Source organism: Blennius ocellaris (assembly GCF_963422515.1).
Source record: "Blennius ocellaris genome assembly, chromosome: 19".
NCBI lineage: Eukaryota > Metazoa > Chordata > Actinopteri > Blenniiformes > Blenniidae > Blennius > Blennius ocellaris.
In genome coordinates, this window is record NC_137668.1 from 19,586,772 (window position 1) to 19,603,078 (window position 16,307).

At 42.8% G+C, this 16,307-nt stretch overlaps 1 protein-coding gene across 9 annotated transcripts in view; it reads left to right on the forward strand.

Moving 5' to 3' along the window:
• abi1a (abl-interactor 1a) overlaps positions 1 to 16,307 on the forward strand; it is a 48,442-nt gene that overhangs the window by 6,569 nt on the left and 25,566 nt on the right. For all 9 annotated transcript variants that reach the window (XM_080514932.1, XM_080514934.1, XM_080514937.1 and 6 more), the window contains exon 2: positions 4,457 to 4,624. In XM_080514932.1, coding sequence (XP_080371058.1) covers positions 4,457 to 4,624 — 168 coding nt within the window. The remainder of the gene's footprint in view (positions 1 to 4,456; positions 4,625 to 16,307) is intronic.

The following is a 16,307-nucleotide window of genomic DNA, read 5'->3' on the forward strand; positions in this document are numbered from 1 at the left end:
CACAACATGTGCGACGTTACGTCTCGGTGTACCGAGGCATTAAATTTGAGGTAAACGATCAGGTAATAGCTCCGGATCCTGTCCGTTTCTGTCTCGTCGCTCGTACTCGGGCAGCCGGCATCAATACAACGAGCTGCAGAACTCCCAGCTGCCTCCCGCCTCACTTATCTCACCCCTGTCCAGTCCACAGTAATCAGCGGTCGATACATGACGGGCAGCGCAGGGGGCCGTGCGAGCGAGCTGACCTTCCACTCGGAGGAACCATCACTCCGCTCTGTACAGTACCGCTTTCAGTCCTGTTGAGGTTGTTTTTGAAGGAGAAGTTTGCAGTTCTCAAACTTTTCTTGTGGATTAGCTTTTTTTTCTCCCTTTTTCCCCCCCATGTCATGTTGACAGTGTGTTTGTTTTGCCTTGCTCGTGGCTGACACTTGTTTGTCTGCTGCTGAGCTCCCCAGCAGCCAGCTCTTGAGAGTTTGAAGATGTATGACATGCTGCAGAATTCCTCACATTCCTGAAAGTTTTTTTTTTTTTTCTTCTTCTTCTTCTTCTTCTTTTTGTTCTTGGAACATTTCCCCTCTGGACAAGCGGGAGCTCAAATGTGTACAAGATAAACACAGCAAAGCTTCTGTCAAATATTCACACATGTTCAAACTATTCACATCCTTTAGAGGACTTTTTGTTCTGTTCTCGATTTGATTGGACCATCCTATTGAGTATTTGATCTTGTAAGTTTCCATTTCAGTTCCCTACATTGTCTGTTAGTCATGTCAGGAATACTCATTTGGCCCGTTTCCTCCTTTTGCCGAGGCGTTCAGGGTTGTTGGGGCAGCTCCTCCTCTACTGACCCCTGAACAGATTCTCTCCTCGGGGAGGAAGTCTGCAACTTTCCTTCCTCCCATCTCAAAGCAGTCGAGAGTAAAACGGCAGACAAACCTGCATTTCCAAAGAAAATCCTCCCTGTTTAAAAAAAAAACAACAAAACAAAGCAGGATTGGGGTTTTGCGGCCGTTATCTTGTTAGACTGGATGGGTGACAGAGCGAGATGAGAGCATTTACTCATTTCAGCACTTCAACAAACCATGCCAGGAAACTGCCACTCCCTCATTGTTCCAGAAATTGATCCACCTCCACTGCACCGTCTTTAACAGAGTTTCCTCTCAAACGTCAGTACCCTCCGCCCGTATCTTTGCCGCGTTCGTGTTTGATTATCCGGCTTGCCTCAGCTCCCAGCGACTACCGTAGTTTAACAGCGAGTACGCCGACCGTGCATTCCTCTGTACTCTCTTTTTAAACCCGGCAAAGGTGCTGACAGCCTGTCTACTACTGCCTGGATATTCCCCGAGTCTCTTTCTCTCAGTCATTACTCAGCTCAGAAATATGAGCTAAAATGCCCCGGGAGCACTCTGGGAGCTCACCTAATTCTCTGCCTCTCCCGGTGCGGTGGCGCACTCTCAACTTTACGCCACTATTAATTTGAGAACCGGCGTGTGTCTCAAATTGTTGGTTGTAATTATTTCAGATGGATTTTTGGAGTCAATCGCATGTTGTTTGGTAATCGAACAACAAAATCTGGTTAGTGTGGAGATTTGTAAGTGCTGTGAAGGGTGAACTAGCTATACTACAAGGGAGGGGGGGCTTTAACTAGAGCAGGAGGTCATAAGATGCCGCCAGTGGAGATGTAATCAAGTGTCACATCTGTCCCCCTGTCCTCCCAACGCCTACTGCTAACCTCGCATCACAGCTCTGGCTGTGAGGGCATTTTAGGATCGTTTTACCCGAGAGATTAAAAAAAAAAAAAAAAAAGGGGTTTTGTGACTGTCTGTTTGTTCCACATACTGCGACACAGTGAGCTGTGCAACTGATTTCACACCCTTGAGCTCTGTGTGTGAGGGGGAATTACAGCTGCCTGATTAACACAAGGATTAAGATTTATTCTCATGCGAACCAGGAAATATCAATTGTATCTGTTCCTACTCACAGGGGCTAGTTTTTCCTGACAAAAACATGATCAGTTTATTGTAGGGAGCACTGGCGTGTCACAAGCGGAAGGGAAGAAAAACAAACTTCAGCTGACAGTTTCTAGTCCAAGCTCTGGTTTATTAAGACTTAGTGCAAGATGGCAAATTCATTTGTGCCCGTCTTTTTCAAACTGTTTTTATCTGCGTGTGAAACTGTGAAAGGTGAGATCTCAAGAAGAAAGCCCGAAGGCATATGACGTTCGGTTGGACGTATATGAGAACAGTATGAACCGTCCCCATTGTGGACCAAACGTCACATGTTCTCCTCCGGGGGGGCGGTTTAAGCTCAAGCGAACACCTTGTCTGTCTCATAGGAGTAGAGGGTCTAGATTTGTGCTTGTTTACTGACAAACGCTCAGCACGTGTGAGGTAACACATGAATGGTGCCGTGCACAGCTGCAATATATCAGTGACTGAAAAGGTGAGATTCTCAATGTTACGGTTGCAATTTGCATTTCAAACCCAACACAATCTTATTGATCTTCACAAGGTTTTTCACTTGATTTGTGAATGGTGTTTGGTGCTCTGTTTGAATAGACTTTTGCCAGTAGTTTCAATATACAGTATTTGAATGTACCGATGAACAAAATTGCATTAAAAAAAATAAGTTTTCAGAAGTAAATGCGTCTAGCGGATAAAGGCATTATTTCTAACAATTTCAAGGCAGAAAGGACTTTTAAATGATGAATAGAAAATGTAAACTCATACTTTGGTGTTTGTTTGTTGCTCTTTTAACGGGGCAATATGGCAGCATGATCACATATTGCTGCTGCTTCTCTTGGTAGAAACGGAATTACACGGACTCACTACCGCACCTTGTGGACTAAAGTGGTGTTGCAAATCTGTTGACGAGGCTCGGTAACTTTTGTACTTAACCGTACAGTGCAATCGGTCATCGTTATTGTGAGGATGTCGGAGCACTTAGTTCTTTACAGTCTATTGCATGTTTTAGCTTTTGAAATATTGTAACTCCTAAGCGAAACGCTGTCAAACATGAAAACGTTTTAGATATGAGATTGAATATACTCAAATATATATAACATTTCCATTTAATCATGGCCAAGTTTGTTTTTTAGATTTATTTTCAAGCCGATTTGTTGAGTAATCATTTTGACTTCTTTTTTTTTGTCCCCAAACGGTAGACAAAAACTGCATCGTCTTCTAATTCATTGCCTGCCGCTGCGGGATTTCTGTTTGTTTGTTTGTTTTTTGTTGTGTCATGGGTTTTCCTGCAGCTGTGCCATTCTCGGCACACCGCGGCGTCAGTAGTAGGTGTCAGTGTGTGGCTTCAACAGATGGCCTTTTGCATCGAGTCCTCCGGAGGAATCTCTCCTCCTTCCGGAGAGCTGTTATCCCGCAACACATCTGCTGCTCTGATTCCCGTTTAAAGAAAAGCACGGCCTAACCCCGTCGCGTCTTCACCCAGCCTTTAGCTGCACAGATTGCTGCTGGATTAGTGACGCTCTCCCGCGGGGGAATCGGTAATGACACATGCAGCGATGTGGTTAGTTTGCATGTAGTGTTCCTGTCCTCTCATCTTCATGTGGTCAAACACTCCCCCCCCCTTCTTTTTCTCTTCCCTCCCTCTACAAGCTTCAACCCCAGTAATCATCTCCCCCGCCGCTGCCGCCACCTCCTACCTCCTGCCACGACTGCCTGTTATCAAAGGCCAGTGTTGCCCCTCCAGGCCGTGCTCTTTGGACTTCGCTTTATGAGCGAGCGGCACAGGGGAGATCAAACGTGATGGCTCAATTCAAGAGATCTGCCCATTTGTACTGATGTTGTCTTGAACAACCTGACAGTATAACATGGTGTGTGATTAGTTCTGTAGCCAGGGTGTTTTTTGATCATAGTAGTTATTCAAATGAAAATATGCTCATATTTCGTGAGCACTCAGTTGCAGAAGAACATGTTTAGGAATCATTTTGACAGATGCTGACAAAAAGCAGCTATCGGCAGATACTGAGGACATCTGGGTAATTGTGTTTAGTTTGGTTGGGGTTCAATGAATTCCAGACATTTTTGCTGGAGAACTTTTTTACTGGAAGAGTTTGTTAGTAAGTGATAAGTTACTACAGTGAATATATACATGCTAAATTTAAAAAGGGAAAAACAATACTTCCAGCAACATGATTAATATTAAAAAAATGTGAGTATTGAGTTTGTTTCAGTCCTGTTAAGAGGTCTTAAGTTGTCTAGTTTACAAATGCCATCAGCTGTTCACACTCTGTTCTGGGAGCATCCAACATGGCAGCTGCTGGACATGTTGCATCATCCGAATTCCCTACAGAGAGAACGTGGTATGCTGGGAATGAGAGCCGGGCAGAGAAATGGATGTCTCGGTCAATCTAATGGCCTGGATATGGGGGAATGGATGGACACGGATGATATGCGACATCTTTCTAACCGGTCTTCTCTTTGATTTTTTTTACTCACAGGCCCAGGACAAGAGGAAAGCATTGGAGGAGACCAAAGCCTACACCACCCAGTCCCTGGCCAGCGTGGCCTACCAGATCAATGCCTTAGCCAACAACGTGCTGCAGCTGCTGGACATCCAGGCCTCGCAGCTGCGGCGCATGGAGTCCTCCATCAACCACATCTCTCAGGTCAGGACTCGCACACAGATACGGCCACAGACCGTCCAGCTGTGAAGAATGGTCGCCCCACATTTCCCACTTCTCCTCTGGATTCCACACAAGCGCTCTTATTCCCCATCAGTACGAGATCTTTTGTGCCCCCTGGTTCCTTTTATTGGTTCATCAGTCGTATTCACGTACTGACTGGCTGTGTGTTTGGCCGAATGACTGGTGGTCTGTTTTGGTTGGATTCTCTCAAACACACTGAAACGTTTACATTCGCCTCTGACAGAGTACCACTCAACAGCCTGGAAATAACTCGCTGCAAATTTAACACACACTCTAAAGCACCGACTACTTTACCAAGTTATTCCTATACAGTCTAACCTTTTCCTCTCGCCATGTGCAGGTAAATCCAGCCCTCATCCAATGAAGGCATTAAAAGCTCAGACAAATCAAAGAAACCGCAGCCATGTGGCATCTCGTAGATTAGAACCGAGAGACGTTCATCAAAACCCAGAACAATCCAATCCTGTAAAATAAGTGTTAATAATGAGGCTTCACAGCGATCGGATGCGAATCGGAAGGATTAGTTCCTTTTTAGTTTTGCCTTTCTCTTGTATGTTGTCTTGTCTGCGTGTCTTCGCCAAGGGTGTTGAGAATTCTTTGAAGATACAATGAAGGTCAGATTTCTAGTGTATCGGAGGAAAAGAGGACGTGAGCCTTGAGGATAAGAGAGGGAGCAAGGGAAAGACAACCAGCAAATCAGAGAGAAGGCCAAAAAAAAAGAAATGGAAGATTGATGGTGACAAGCAAAGAAAGCCAAAAGAGGGAGACCAAAAAAAGGCATATTTGCACTCAGGTTTTGAGTCAACATCCTGGCAAATTGCATTCAGCCGACACCAAGGTCACCATGACGCCATCCCATGCTTTGGTCTCCATGGCAACCAGCTCGAACCACACTGGAAAAAAGTATATGAGAGACGTGGTCGGGACGTGGCGAGGAGTTTACGCTGTCGGACTCTTGTGTCTCTCGTCTTGTGCGCGGGAATTTCCAGACTTGGGTCACTGTTTCACGCTCCTGCCTGTGTGCTTACTGTAGCCAAAGCAAAGCCTCCAGGACACACTGAACTGTGTCACTTGAGGTCAGCTGACATGCAAACAAAGATCTTTCCTCCTCCTCATGTCCTTTTTTTTTTTTTTCCCTTGTTCCAAGATTTGCAGGGAGGCGCAGTCGCATCTGAAATGGCTTCTTTCAGCTGGAAATCTTTGTAGCTCCATGTTTGTTGGTACAATTTGCACAATTTGTCTCAGGAAAAATGAGAACAATTTTACAGCTTTGCGCATCACGGAACACAGGCCGCCTCATTTTTTTTTCACGTCTGCCTGGTTGTTGTTGTTGTTGTTGTTCCTCTATAAACGAGCGCAGAGGTCTTCGCATGTTGGGACGCGATGAAGCGTGACTTTCTTCTTAATAATGAAGAGGCAGAGTACCGGGCTTCGCAGGCTTCGCCTGCGTTATCGCCCTCCACTGTCTTGTTCTGAGATGGATCGTTATCACGTTATGCTCGCCGCTCATGGATGTGAGATTAGCAGGAAACCCTCCAGCCCTGAGTTGTATTCTGATGAATGGTTAATGGAGAGGGGGAAGCCTGTAGCTCGGAGGGCTTTTTGTAGCTTCGGCGGGAGAAAAGAAAGGAAATGACCTCAGGTTGCCTGCGAGATGCGATGAAACATATTCCCAGTTCAGAATTCATTGTTTTTATTCGTCTGTGCTCATTTTCTCCAGTTTCTGTCTTGATCCCGAGCTGATCCACGCCTGAAGCCAGATTTGCCCTCGAATGCAGTCCACAAACAGTGTGTTAGTCAGTGTGTATGGTGAGACGCTGCCTGGCGTCAACGGTACTTTCTTTGGTCTAACCAGTAGTTCCGAGGGGTTTGCCTTGCCTCAGTCAGGGTGTGTCTGCTTGGTAACTCTGACTGGAACCCAGCACATCTTCTGTCTTGGACGTGCACACGGAGGACACACGGGGCATCGCATTTATATTTGGTGCCCTGTATTTCAGTCACTTTCACGTTGCAGATCTATTCCATTCGGCACAATATAACTCAAACCAAATTGTATTGAAACAGATTTACGTCCGGTGATAATTAAATGCATCAAGAAAATGTAACAATGAAAACATTTTGAATAAAAATGTTGTGTGAGCACTTGGCCACCTCTCATAATAAAACCTCATCAGTGTCACATTATAGTGGGGAACTTTCTTTACAATGCTGCACAGTGTTAAACTCGCACAATACAACATTACACATTCATGAGCAAAAACCTAAATACAGTTCTCTCGTAAAATGTTAATGAGTATAGTCATATATGTCACATTCCTCTCATGTCAACAATAAAAGCTACTTCTCTGATTGCTTACAGATTTACTCTGCAGCAGAGTATAGTAATCCCAATAATACAGCCAAATGTCATTAAGTGATACTTTATTTTCGTTGAAGAGTCCTGGCAGTAATGCGGTCCCCACAGAGTCCTCATTTCACTCTCATGGAGTCTGTTTAAGATTACGTGAATAGATCTGTGCTCGGTACTATGTTTATACAAAAACTGCACATTTCCAAGAAGCAGTGATGCTGTTTCTGGTGCAAATGGCGGTCACTGAATACAGATTACTTCTCTGTTCATTCACGTTGCATTATGTTAAGTGATAAACTGTGAACAGCTCAATCGAGTCATTTGTCACTTTTTTGAGCACATTTTTGCACAGATCTGCATATATGTCACATTTTACTGTGTGTGTTTGTGGTTGTGTATTTCCTTCATTTGTGGCTCATTGCAATAAAGCTTCCGAATGTATAGTGGCAGTTATCTTGAGTGATATTGTATTATTCAAAATTGAAATTAGATACTGATTTACCTGTGTTAACTTGTCAGTCAGTAACTGGTTAAATCTCGCTCCGTTTACTGCAGTATACTGTACTTGCTATGCTTTTTTTCGTATTGTGCAATATAAAGCTACAGAGTTATTCGATACTAAAACAGGTTTTACCACTACACCGTTTTTTGAAAGCTTAGGGACGACAAATCCTGACAAACTGCTCAGGGTCACACCCTGAACAAAACCAAAAATCACAAGGAAAGGTTACAGGTGAGTTACTTGGGGAATGATTTCGTGTCAATGATGATTGAAAGGAAAAACCTTTTTAAAGTTTTGTTGGAACTGAATCACATCAACACAAATGCTGGTTCTCCATTCATTTAGTTCAAAGTTGATCTACTCCCTATGTTACTCTACTTTAATCTGCCTGCTCCACATGCGTTTGCTGATTGTTTATGTTGGTACTGGCTCCTTAAAGATGCTACGTTTTGCCTAAATCAGTACATACTAACTTGTCTGGCATGTGGTTTTGAATCCACCCAGTTACTATAATCTCAGCTAAACAATGCAGTCGCCATCTCATAAGAAAAATACACTATGTAGTCTCAACTTGACATTAAATTTTGCCCATTTTGCTTTCAACGGTTTAAAAAAACCCTCAGTGTAATGAAGTATTCAGTATTTGTCTCAAATGGGGAATACATAACCCTCACATTTTAGAAGTTGCAATTAAAGTATTGTAGGATTAAATAATTTGCCACTTCTATTGCTTATCGCTAATAACATGCCCGTCGTTTTACTACCTGATGAATCTTGTGAGAAAAAGTTTTCTCCTGAAATCGCTGCTTACTTGTTTCATATTAATCTGCTGCGACAAATTCAGCCACTAGATAAGCTGCAGTGCTCTGTGTACATTTTGGGTTTTGTGTGTTTCAGTGTTCGTCCGTTGTGTAGGCGCACTAGCGTTTGTGCGCGCTGTTCGGTGTTTGTTCGCACGTCTCCTTCCCCGCTTCCCCGTTCGGCATCTCCCCGCAGCGCTGGAGGCAAAAGTGGAGTAGCTCGCGGGGGGCTTCCACCTTGGGCTGCGTGTGAAGTGGCTGCTAAGAGGCTGCGAACAGGGAGCGCTTTGTTATTCCGGTGGAAGAAAGTGCCTCGCACTGAGACGCCTCCCTGTGAAGCCCCGAGCTGAGAGGGGAGACTCGAGGTGCGTGCTGTGGCTTCCCCCCCGACGCCCATCTTCAGTATGTAATTTAGTTGTAAATAAAAACTAAATCAGATAGCATCCGGCCGCACACGGTCTTCATGTAGTAGATGGGTGAATAGCATCTCTTCATGCCAATGTGACAAACAAGAAAAGTGCCAATTTGATGATATTAATGTTGGATAATGCAGAGTGACCAGACGGTATTTTGTGAGGAGTGGCTTCAAGAGGCTTTCAGTGTTGATGGATGTTTTCGAGCATGTTGTTGTGTCGTTTGAACCCAAATATTTTTGAGGCGTTATTTGTAAAAAATTCAACACTGTGTGAACCCAACATTAATTGGTATTACTGCAAGTAAGGCTGCACATTGGTGTAAAAAAAAAAAAAAGTCTCAAGGTTTTATTAGGAGAAAGAGAAGGATTTCTAAACTGAAGCATAACAGACTTGTATATGCTGATGATGAATTCATATTTTTGCATATAAACACATCAGACCAAACATAGACTTTTTAGGTCACTTTTTTTGAAAAGGGATATTATCATTTATCATTTATCTACATTCATCACATTCATTTTAAAAAAACAACAGATTTATGAACTACTGAAATATTTTCAGTTTGTTCGTGATTTCCATGACTTGTATGATGGGAAATTATGAACAATAACACAAACTGGGATTATTTACATTTGTCTGTGATTATAAACAAAACGTGCATGAGACTCGCCTCATGAAATTACTGGAGGGATGAACGTTTCCATTCTGTTCTACTGCATTTTGATAGAGAAGCAGATGAGATTATTTTAAAAATAGACCTTTGTATCCCTTTGAGACTTTTGACCAGTCTTATTTCAGACTTGACAAAATGACTATAAACCCCCAGGACACTAAACCCATCCTGTGATGCATTTAAAGTCACTGAGCCCACTCTACACACACTCTAGACTACAAATATAAACGTTTTTAGTACGCATTGTGCTTCAGTGACACAGTTTTAGGAAATTCTCACTTCATGCTGAGTATTAATTTTTCTTATTTTTTTTTTAAAAAGATGGTCATTTGGAACATTTTGAGTCATGGCAGCATGTCCGTTAGGGAAGTTAACACTTACTCATGCCCGAGCAACAATAGTGGAAACTGTTTCTTCTTTAATGGAAGTTGTAGAAATGCTGCTGAAAGGAAATGTTTTAATCTTTTTCGGCGTCGGCATGAACCTCTAACTGTAAATCGAACTGCTTGTTTGACCACAATTTGATCTCCCAGTGTTAAGTTAATTACTTGGAGGCGTCGATCAGCTGCACATTTGGACGTGGTACCGGCTGCGGATTAAACCCGGTGACCACAGTGATGTGGCGGGTGCAACAATGAATGCAGAAGCCAGCTGACGCGTGCGCACGTCTCTGCTGAACTGTGCCACAGCTGCGAGCTTCACTGCGTCGCTGTTACTACAGTTACACAATATACTTATCTGATCACATGAGCCAGGCCGAGCCACCGCCTGCGTTATAAAGTAGGATTCAGTTTGTATTCATGAGCTCAGCTTGGCACACATTTCTCTGTTTTGGGGGGTTTATTTTTCATTCCAGTCCTCATTCCTAAGGATGTACAGTTTTGCATGCCTCCACACTCCGATGCCTCCACCGTCGGCACACAGACTCGGGATCTTCGTCGGTTTTGCTGCAGTGGTTGTGACCTCCTGTCGAGGAAGACTGGCACCCCTCCAGACAGGAAATGAAGCCCGATAGTCTGAGTGTGCTGCTTGTGCTTCCTGCTGATCCCTCTGCTTGTTGTGTATTTTGGTTTCTCTCTCTCTCTCTCTCATGCCTCTCCTGGTGGTCTCACCATCTTGCCTGGCTGTGAAATAGCAGCATTTGCCGTTTGTCCCTTAGTGGATTATAGCAGTTTATTTACCTGTGTGGTCCTCTGGCTCTCACTCTGTCGAAATGTCAGGAAAAAGTGTTATTTTTTTAATGGATTATGGATGATGAAATTCTAACTTTTGTTAGGAAAAAAAAAATCAAATGAATTATTCTTTTTTAGGGAAAAGTGTGACTGCATTATTTACATGATGTTGAAAAATATATCACAACTTCAAAGAGTAAACGCTTGTGAAAAATACATTAATAAGCTCAAAGAGCATCAGATGTGATTGTCAGAAGTTTTCAGAAGTTTTAATAAACACCAGAGGCTATCATTTGAAATTCTACAAGAAGACAAATATTAACTTCTTATTATTACTTGAATTGAAAAATGAAAACATAATGAATTGTCAGTATCACGATCGAGCTGGACCACTTAATTACACAGGTATAATTTATAATACAATAAATACATGTTCTGATAACAGCCATATGAAAGTATCTTGATATTATTGTGCAGTATTGTATGTCTAACAATTTTCAATTACAGTTTTGGAGCTCTGCAATTTGTGTTTTGAACTAAATTTAATGTCTATATTTATGAGAGTAAAATGGACTCCAAATACCAAGTTTATAACTGGATAATATCTGAACAACTTCTATGAGTCAGACTTCATCCAAACTTTGGATCTGACGAGAAATGTATAATTTTCAAATGCTGAGGGACCACCCTTAAATTAAAGGGACCCTTAAATTATAAAGAAAATGGGATATAAAACATGCATTTTAAGATGCATACCATCAAACATTGTTTTCGACTCTGTGTGAAATATTGAGCGTACACACACGTTTAAGTAGTACTTGAAGTAAAGACTGGAGTTGATCTACAGTATAAGTCTCTGCTTGTCATTCCTTATATGGTTATCTACTTTGAACAGTGTGTACGTTCATGATGCTGATGTCAAATTACAGGCAATCGGAAGAATGTGGGATAGAGAAGAAAACACTGGCCACAAATCTGATATATTGTCAAACGACTTCTACAGTGGAAAATTACTATAAAACCATCCCCACTGTACTTTTTCTTAGTTTTTGTGTTTTTTTCTGAGCAACATAACTTCAATTACTTGTTACACCCAAGAAGTAGGCAAATATTGAGGGCATAAGTACGTATATGTTTGAGCAGCTGGCAAACAGTCACTTTTACTAAATGGATAAAATCAATGGGTTCGATTTATCCGTCGGTTCCCGGTTTTGTATGTTTGATCAGTGCAGGATTGGTCCGATTACAGACGGTTGCAGACGTGAAAGCGAGGCTTGGCAGTACACACACACACTGAGCTCCTCCATAACTCAGACCCGGCCAGACTGAGGTTAAAATGGGGAGTGAGTGATGATGTGGAAATGACTGGTGACTGAGCTTGTTCAGTGAATCATCAGCTCCTCTGCTCCGTGGTTGCTTCCTCTCTTTGCCAGCGCCTTCCTCCCCCTCCCCACGCCAGAGCGTCCTCATCATTACCAGCCACATTCTTCCCCACCTAGCAACCCTCCGCAGCTCCATCGGATCATTACACCGCCGCTCCGCGCTCCCTCCTCGTGTAAAAGCAGCCCAGATAATTAATCCAGGGTTTCTTATAAACAAGACTGATTGGAGAAGATCGTCTTCCCCCCCCCCGACGCAAAACACACTTTGTGTCTGACAGCTGAGTTTCGCCGTTTGTTGTCTTCATTGTCTGCCTCTGGAGAGGATGGAGGTTTATGCGCTCAGCTTGTATGTAAACTTCAGGGCACGGTCGGGACGCTGCTTGGCTGCAGCCCAAAGTGAGACGAGTGGAAGTCAGCCGAGGTGTTTTCCATATGTGCTGTGTTAGCAAACATAGCACCGACCTTGGCATGCAGTCGCGATTCTTTCTTTTTTTTTTTTTATAATGTGTTTTTCTCCCTCTTGCGTTGTGTGTGTTGTTGCTGTGAGAGTGGGAGAGGTTGTCTCGCTGTGGTCTCACACTTGTCCAATAATCACAACCTCCGCTCCTGGCTTCAATGTGACACACATGGGCTTTTACATAAACCAGAGGAATCAGTTTTTTTTTTGTTTAGTTTTTTTTTGAGGGGTGTTTAACAAAAAGCTGCTGAACTGAGAACTCCTCATGGGGGAAGTTGACCCCTTATTTTTTGTCTCACAGATGGGGGGGTGGGGGGGAGCTCCGACATGCTTCGTGTTGCACTAGCGGCCTCGGGACAAGCAGTTTAACTCCACAGATGACAGAGTTCAGATGTGGTGGCTGTAATCACGCTGAGAAACAGACAGCAGACAAAGAGACATTTGCTCTGCTCCAACAGCCGTTTTGGCTCACGGTCCGGGTTGGGAGTGTTGGGATTGAACTGCTCTTGCGGATGAAGCTGGACACAGCCGGAGCCAGAGGATGCAGCAGCGCGCAGCCATGAGCAGACATGTGACTTGGACTTTATGGGATGTGGATCCTTGAAGGTTTGACCCCCCCCCCCCCCCCCCCCCTCCCCCCCGATCACAAGATCAAGCTGAAGAGAGACATGATCATCAACAAAGAAATATACGTTTTCTTGTTTGCTTGGTTTTAGCGGACAGCTGACTGATATCATTTAATGTCAACAGTTTGACTTCGTTCTTAAAAAAAAAAAAAAAAAGAGCCCCTTTCTTGACACAAGTGAAGAATTTTGCTCTCATTAAAGCGTGGTGAGTCAACATCATGTTTGCTGAACACAAACAGTGGAGACCATGGCAGTTGGGCCTGTGCACAAAAGTTGACTTTTCTCAGTTCACTTTAAGAATGCATATCATTACGACCAAAAAAATTGCTTCCAATTTTGTTCAAAATGAAGACGTATTCAAGGCCGGTGTTCAAATTTATAATATGAATGAAAAAAGCCAAACAATATAAACAAACACATGATTATTACGTATTTGAGATATCTCAACTTTATGAAATATGTAGTGCTTTCAAAACGACTCCAGCAATAACTTTAATGCACAGAAACCAATGTGGCCAGATAATAATTGAGGCCTCTGTAGCGATATGTTTGTCTGACTCCAATATCTTTGGTCTCTCCTGTGGTTATGCTTCAATTTCACTTTAACCGCACACCAGTATACCACTGGTGCCTGGAAACCATTTAGACCTGTTTTAATTAATCTGCCCTTAGCTGTGGTGTAGGAAGATGCTCTATAATCTGGATGTTCATCCTTCTGGAGCAGCAGCATCAAAACTGTTGATAAACACTCTCAACATGCAGATACCAGCAGTGTAATGGTCTTAAGTTAAATAGTAATGTAAAGTATTATGTGCCCAATGTAATTAAACTTCAGAAACTGTAATTTATTGTAAAATTGCTACGGCCAGAATTGGTGGGGTACTCTATAATCCAAATGTGGATAAATATATATGTTTTTGGCTTTCTTTCATTTTTCTTTTAGTTAACAGTCTGTGCAAGCCCACTCCAGTATCTAAGATCATGCATCACGGCAACCAAACTTGTCAATGGCATGGCCTGATTCAGACTCTTTACCAGCCCGTATTTCCACATTTTATCTGACTCTTCTGTCTCGAGGGTATTTTAAGCAATGCTGGAAACGACTCTCGTGGAATCTGACTCTGCAGGCCGAGAGAAGGTGGGCGGAGCAGAAAAAGACTTCAACACTCGCTGCGCTCGGTCATTAAATAACTTCTGGGGCGCACTTAGCAGCGCAAATTGTTCAAAGCGGCTCCCAGGGGTTGACCGTGGGTTACAGTGCGAGTGTGAGGCAGGGCCTTGCCAAGAAGGAGCAATTCATGTCAAGGAACCCCCCCCCCCCCAAAAAAAAAGCCCAATGTCCTTGTTTTGCTGGCTTCACCTGTTGGCTGCTGTGAAAAAGCTTCAATCCCCAGTAAGCCTGAGATCGAGGTTCAAATGTGTTCAACACATTACTTGTAATCCCACAAAACTCGAATGTCCATTTCATGTACTGCTGTGGACACGAGCCATCCTTAGCTTAGCTTTCATTCAACCAGTTATTTCATAATCATGGCAGAGAAAATAGTTTATGTCCTCCCTCATCTCAGAGGAACAAGACGTAAAATAACTCATCTGTTTAATAGAATACCTTTTTAGCATATAAAAATGTGATAATCGTTTTCTCTAACTGAACTCTGTCATTTAATATTAGCTCATGTGTTTGAGCTGGTGAGCCACACGTGTACATAAACACTCTGGTATGTAGGGTGTGTTCGTCCAGTTGTAGGCTTTTCCCAGCGCAGTGTGTAAGCTGCCACTACGCCTACAGGATCTGTGCTGTCGTTAGTTTTTTTTTTTTTGTGTGTGTGTTTGTCTCTCTGTTTGTGCACTGCTGGCATTTTATAGACAAGATCATCCCGCCGGCCGATCTCCCAAAGCGCTGAAAGGGCTGTTTTCTTTTTTTTACTCTGCATGCAGTGAAGTGAAACCAGCTGCCTCAATTTCATATCAAACCCCACAGATGAGGCTTTTTTCTTTTTCTTCTTATTTTTTCTTTTCTTTTTCTCCTCTGCTGTCTGTCGCTACTTACCTCACTCTCCAAAACACTGCGTGTTTATCCGGAGGAGGGTTGTCATGTTGCGTTTGCGCAAGCCTCCGAAATTCCACCTCGGGCTTTTTGATTGGCCGTGACACCAGGCCGAGAGATTTATGCCCCCTCGCTGATGCCGTGTGGACGCATTCAGTCAGTGTGTGACCTGTTTCCCAAGTGGTCCGAGCTTGACCCCCCCCCCCCCCGTCCTCCACGTCTGAGCAGTGTGTCGCGATGGCCTGAATAAGACAATGCTGTTTCTCGGAAAGTAGGTTTTAAGAAAGTTGGGGGGGTCGACTCCGATAAGAGACCATTATGTGTTTTCTGCGTCGCTATTCTTTCGGACTACTCGGTGGATTATTATTGCGCAGCCATGGAGTGTTTTTTCAAGTCCGCTTTTAGTGAGTCTTTCAGATTCACTCAACCTTAGAATTGATTCATTGTCCTCGCGTGAGCGGGGTCTCCCGATGTCTTGGCGACAGAAATGAACTAGAACTAGGGACAAAAAAAAAAAATTACAGCTGTCAAACATAATGGTCTTGAAGAAAATGCAAAAGGGACGCTTGACATCATTCTGACCAGTTCTAAATGTATAGAAAAGAAAGGTATCTATGGCAGAAAGGCGAGATGCAAAAAGATTTTGGCAGTGATTATCTTCAGTTTTTATATCTACGTCAATTGTAGTGTTTTCTATGAAATAGCTCGTATAAGATTGTGCATCATTCAATAATCCCCGTTTGTTGTTTCAGGTTTTATTGGCCATAAGACAAGAAAGTAAACTGGTAATTGTATATTCTTAGCTAAGAGTGAATAAATGATGTCTCCTAAAAGATATCTATAATCATTGATTGATTCACACAAAGGAACATTGTATTTGAATAAATCTTGATTATACATCTATTTTACAGAACTGGCCAAGGACAAAAAAAACCTAACAATAAATGATTGTTTATTTATTAGTTGTAATATCGCAGCTCACAGCTCAAATCTATGTACAGGAAACATGTAGGCAAGTCCTAGAATGGAATGTTGTTGTTTTTTAACCCACAATTAACAAAAGACAAACTGAATCAACAGTTAAAATATGTAATATGTAATATGTTAAAATATAAAGAAATCAATATGCGACCCTTGCTTGACTCCAAACAGCTTGAGTTATTCCCTGTGCTCTCGCACTCAGTTTTTATATCAACTCTGCAATGACGATATTCCAAAC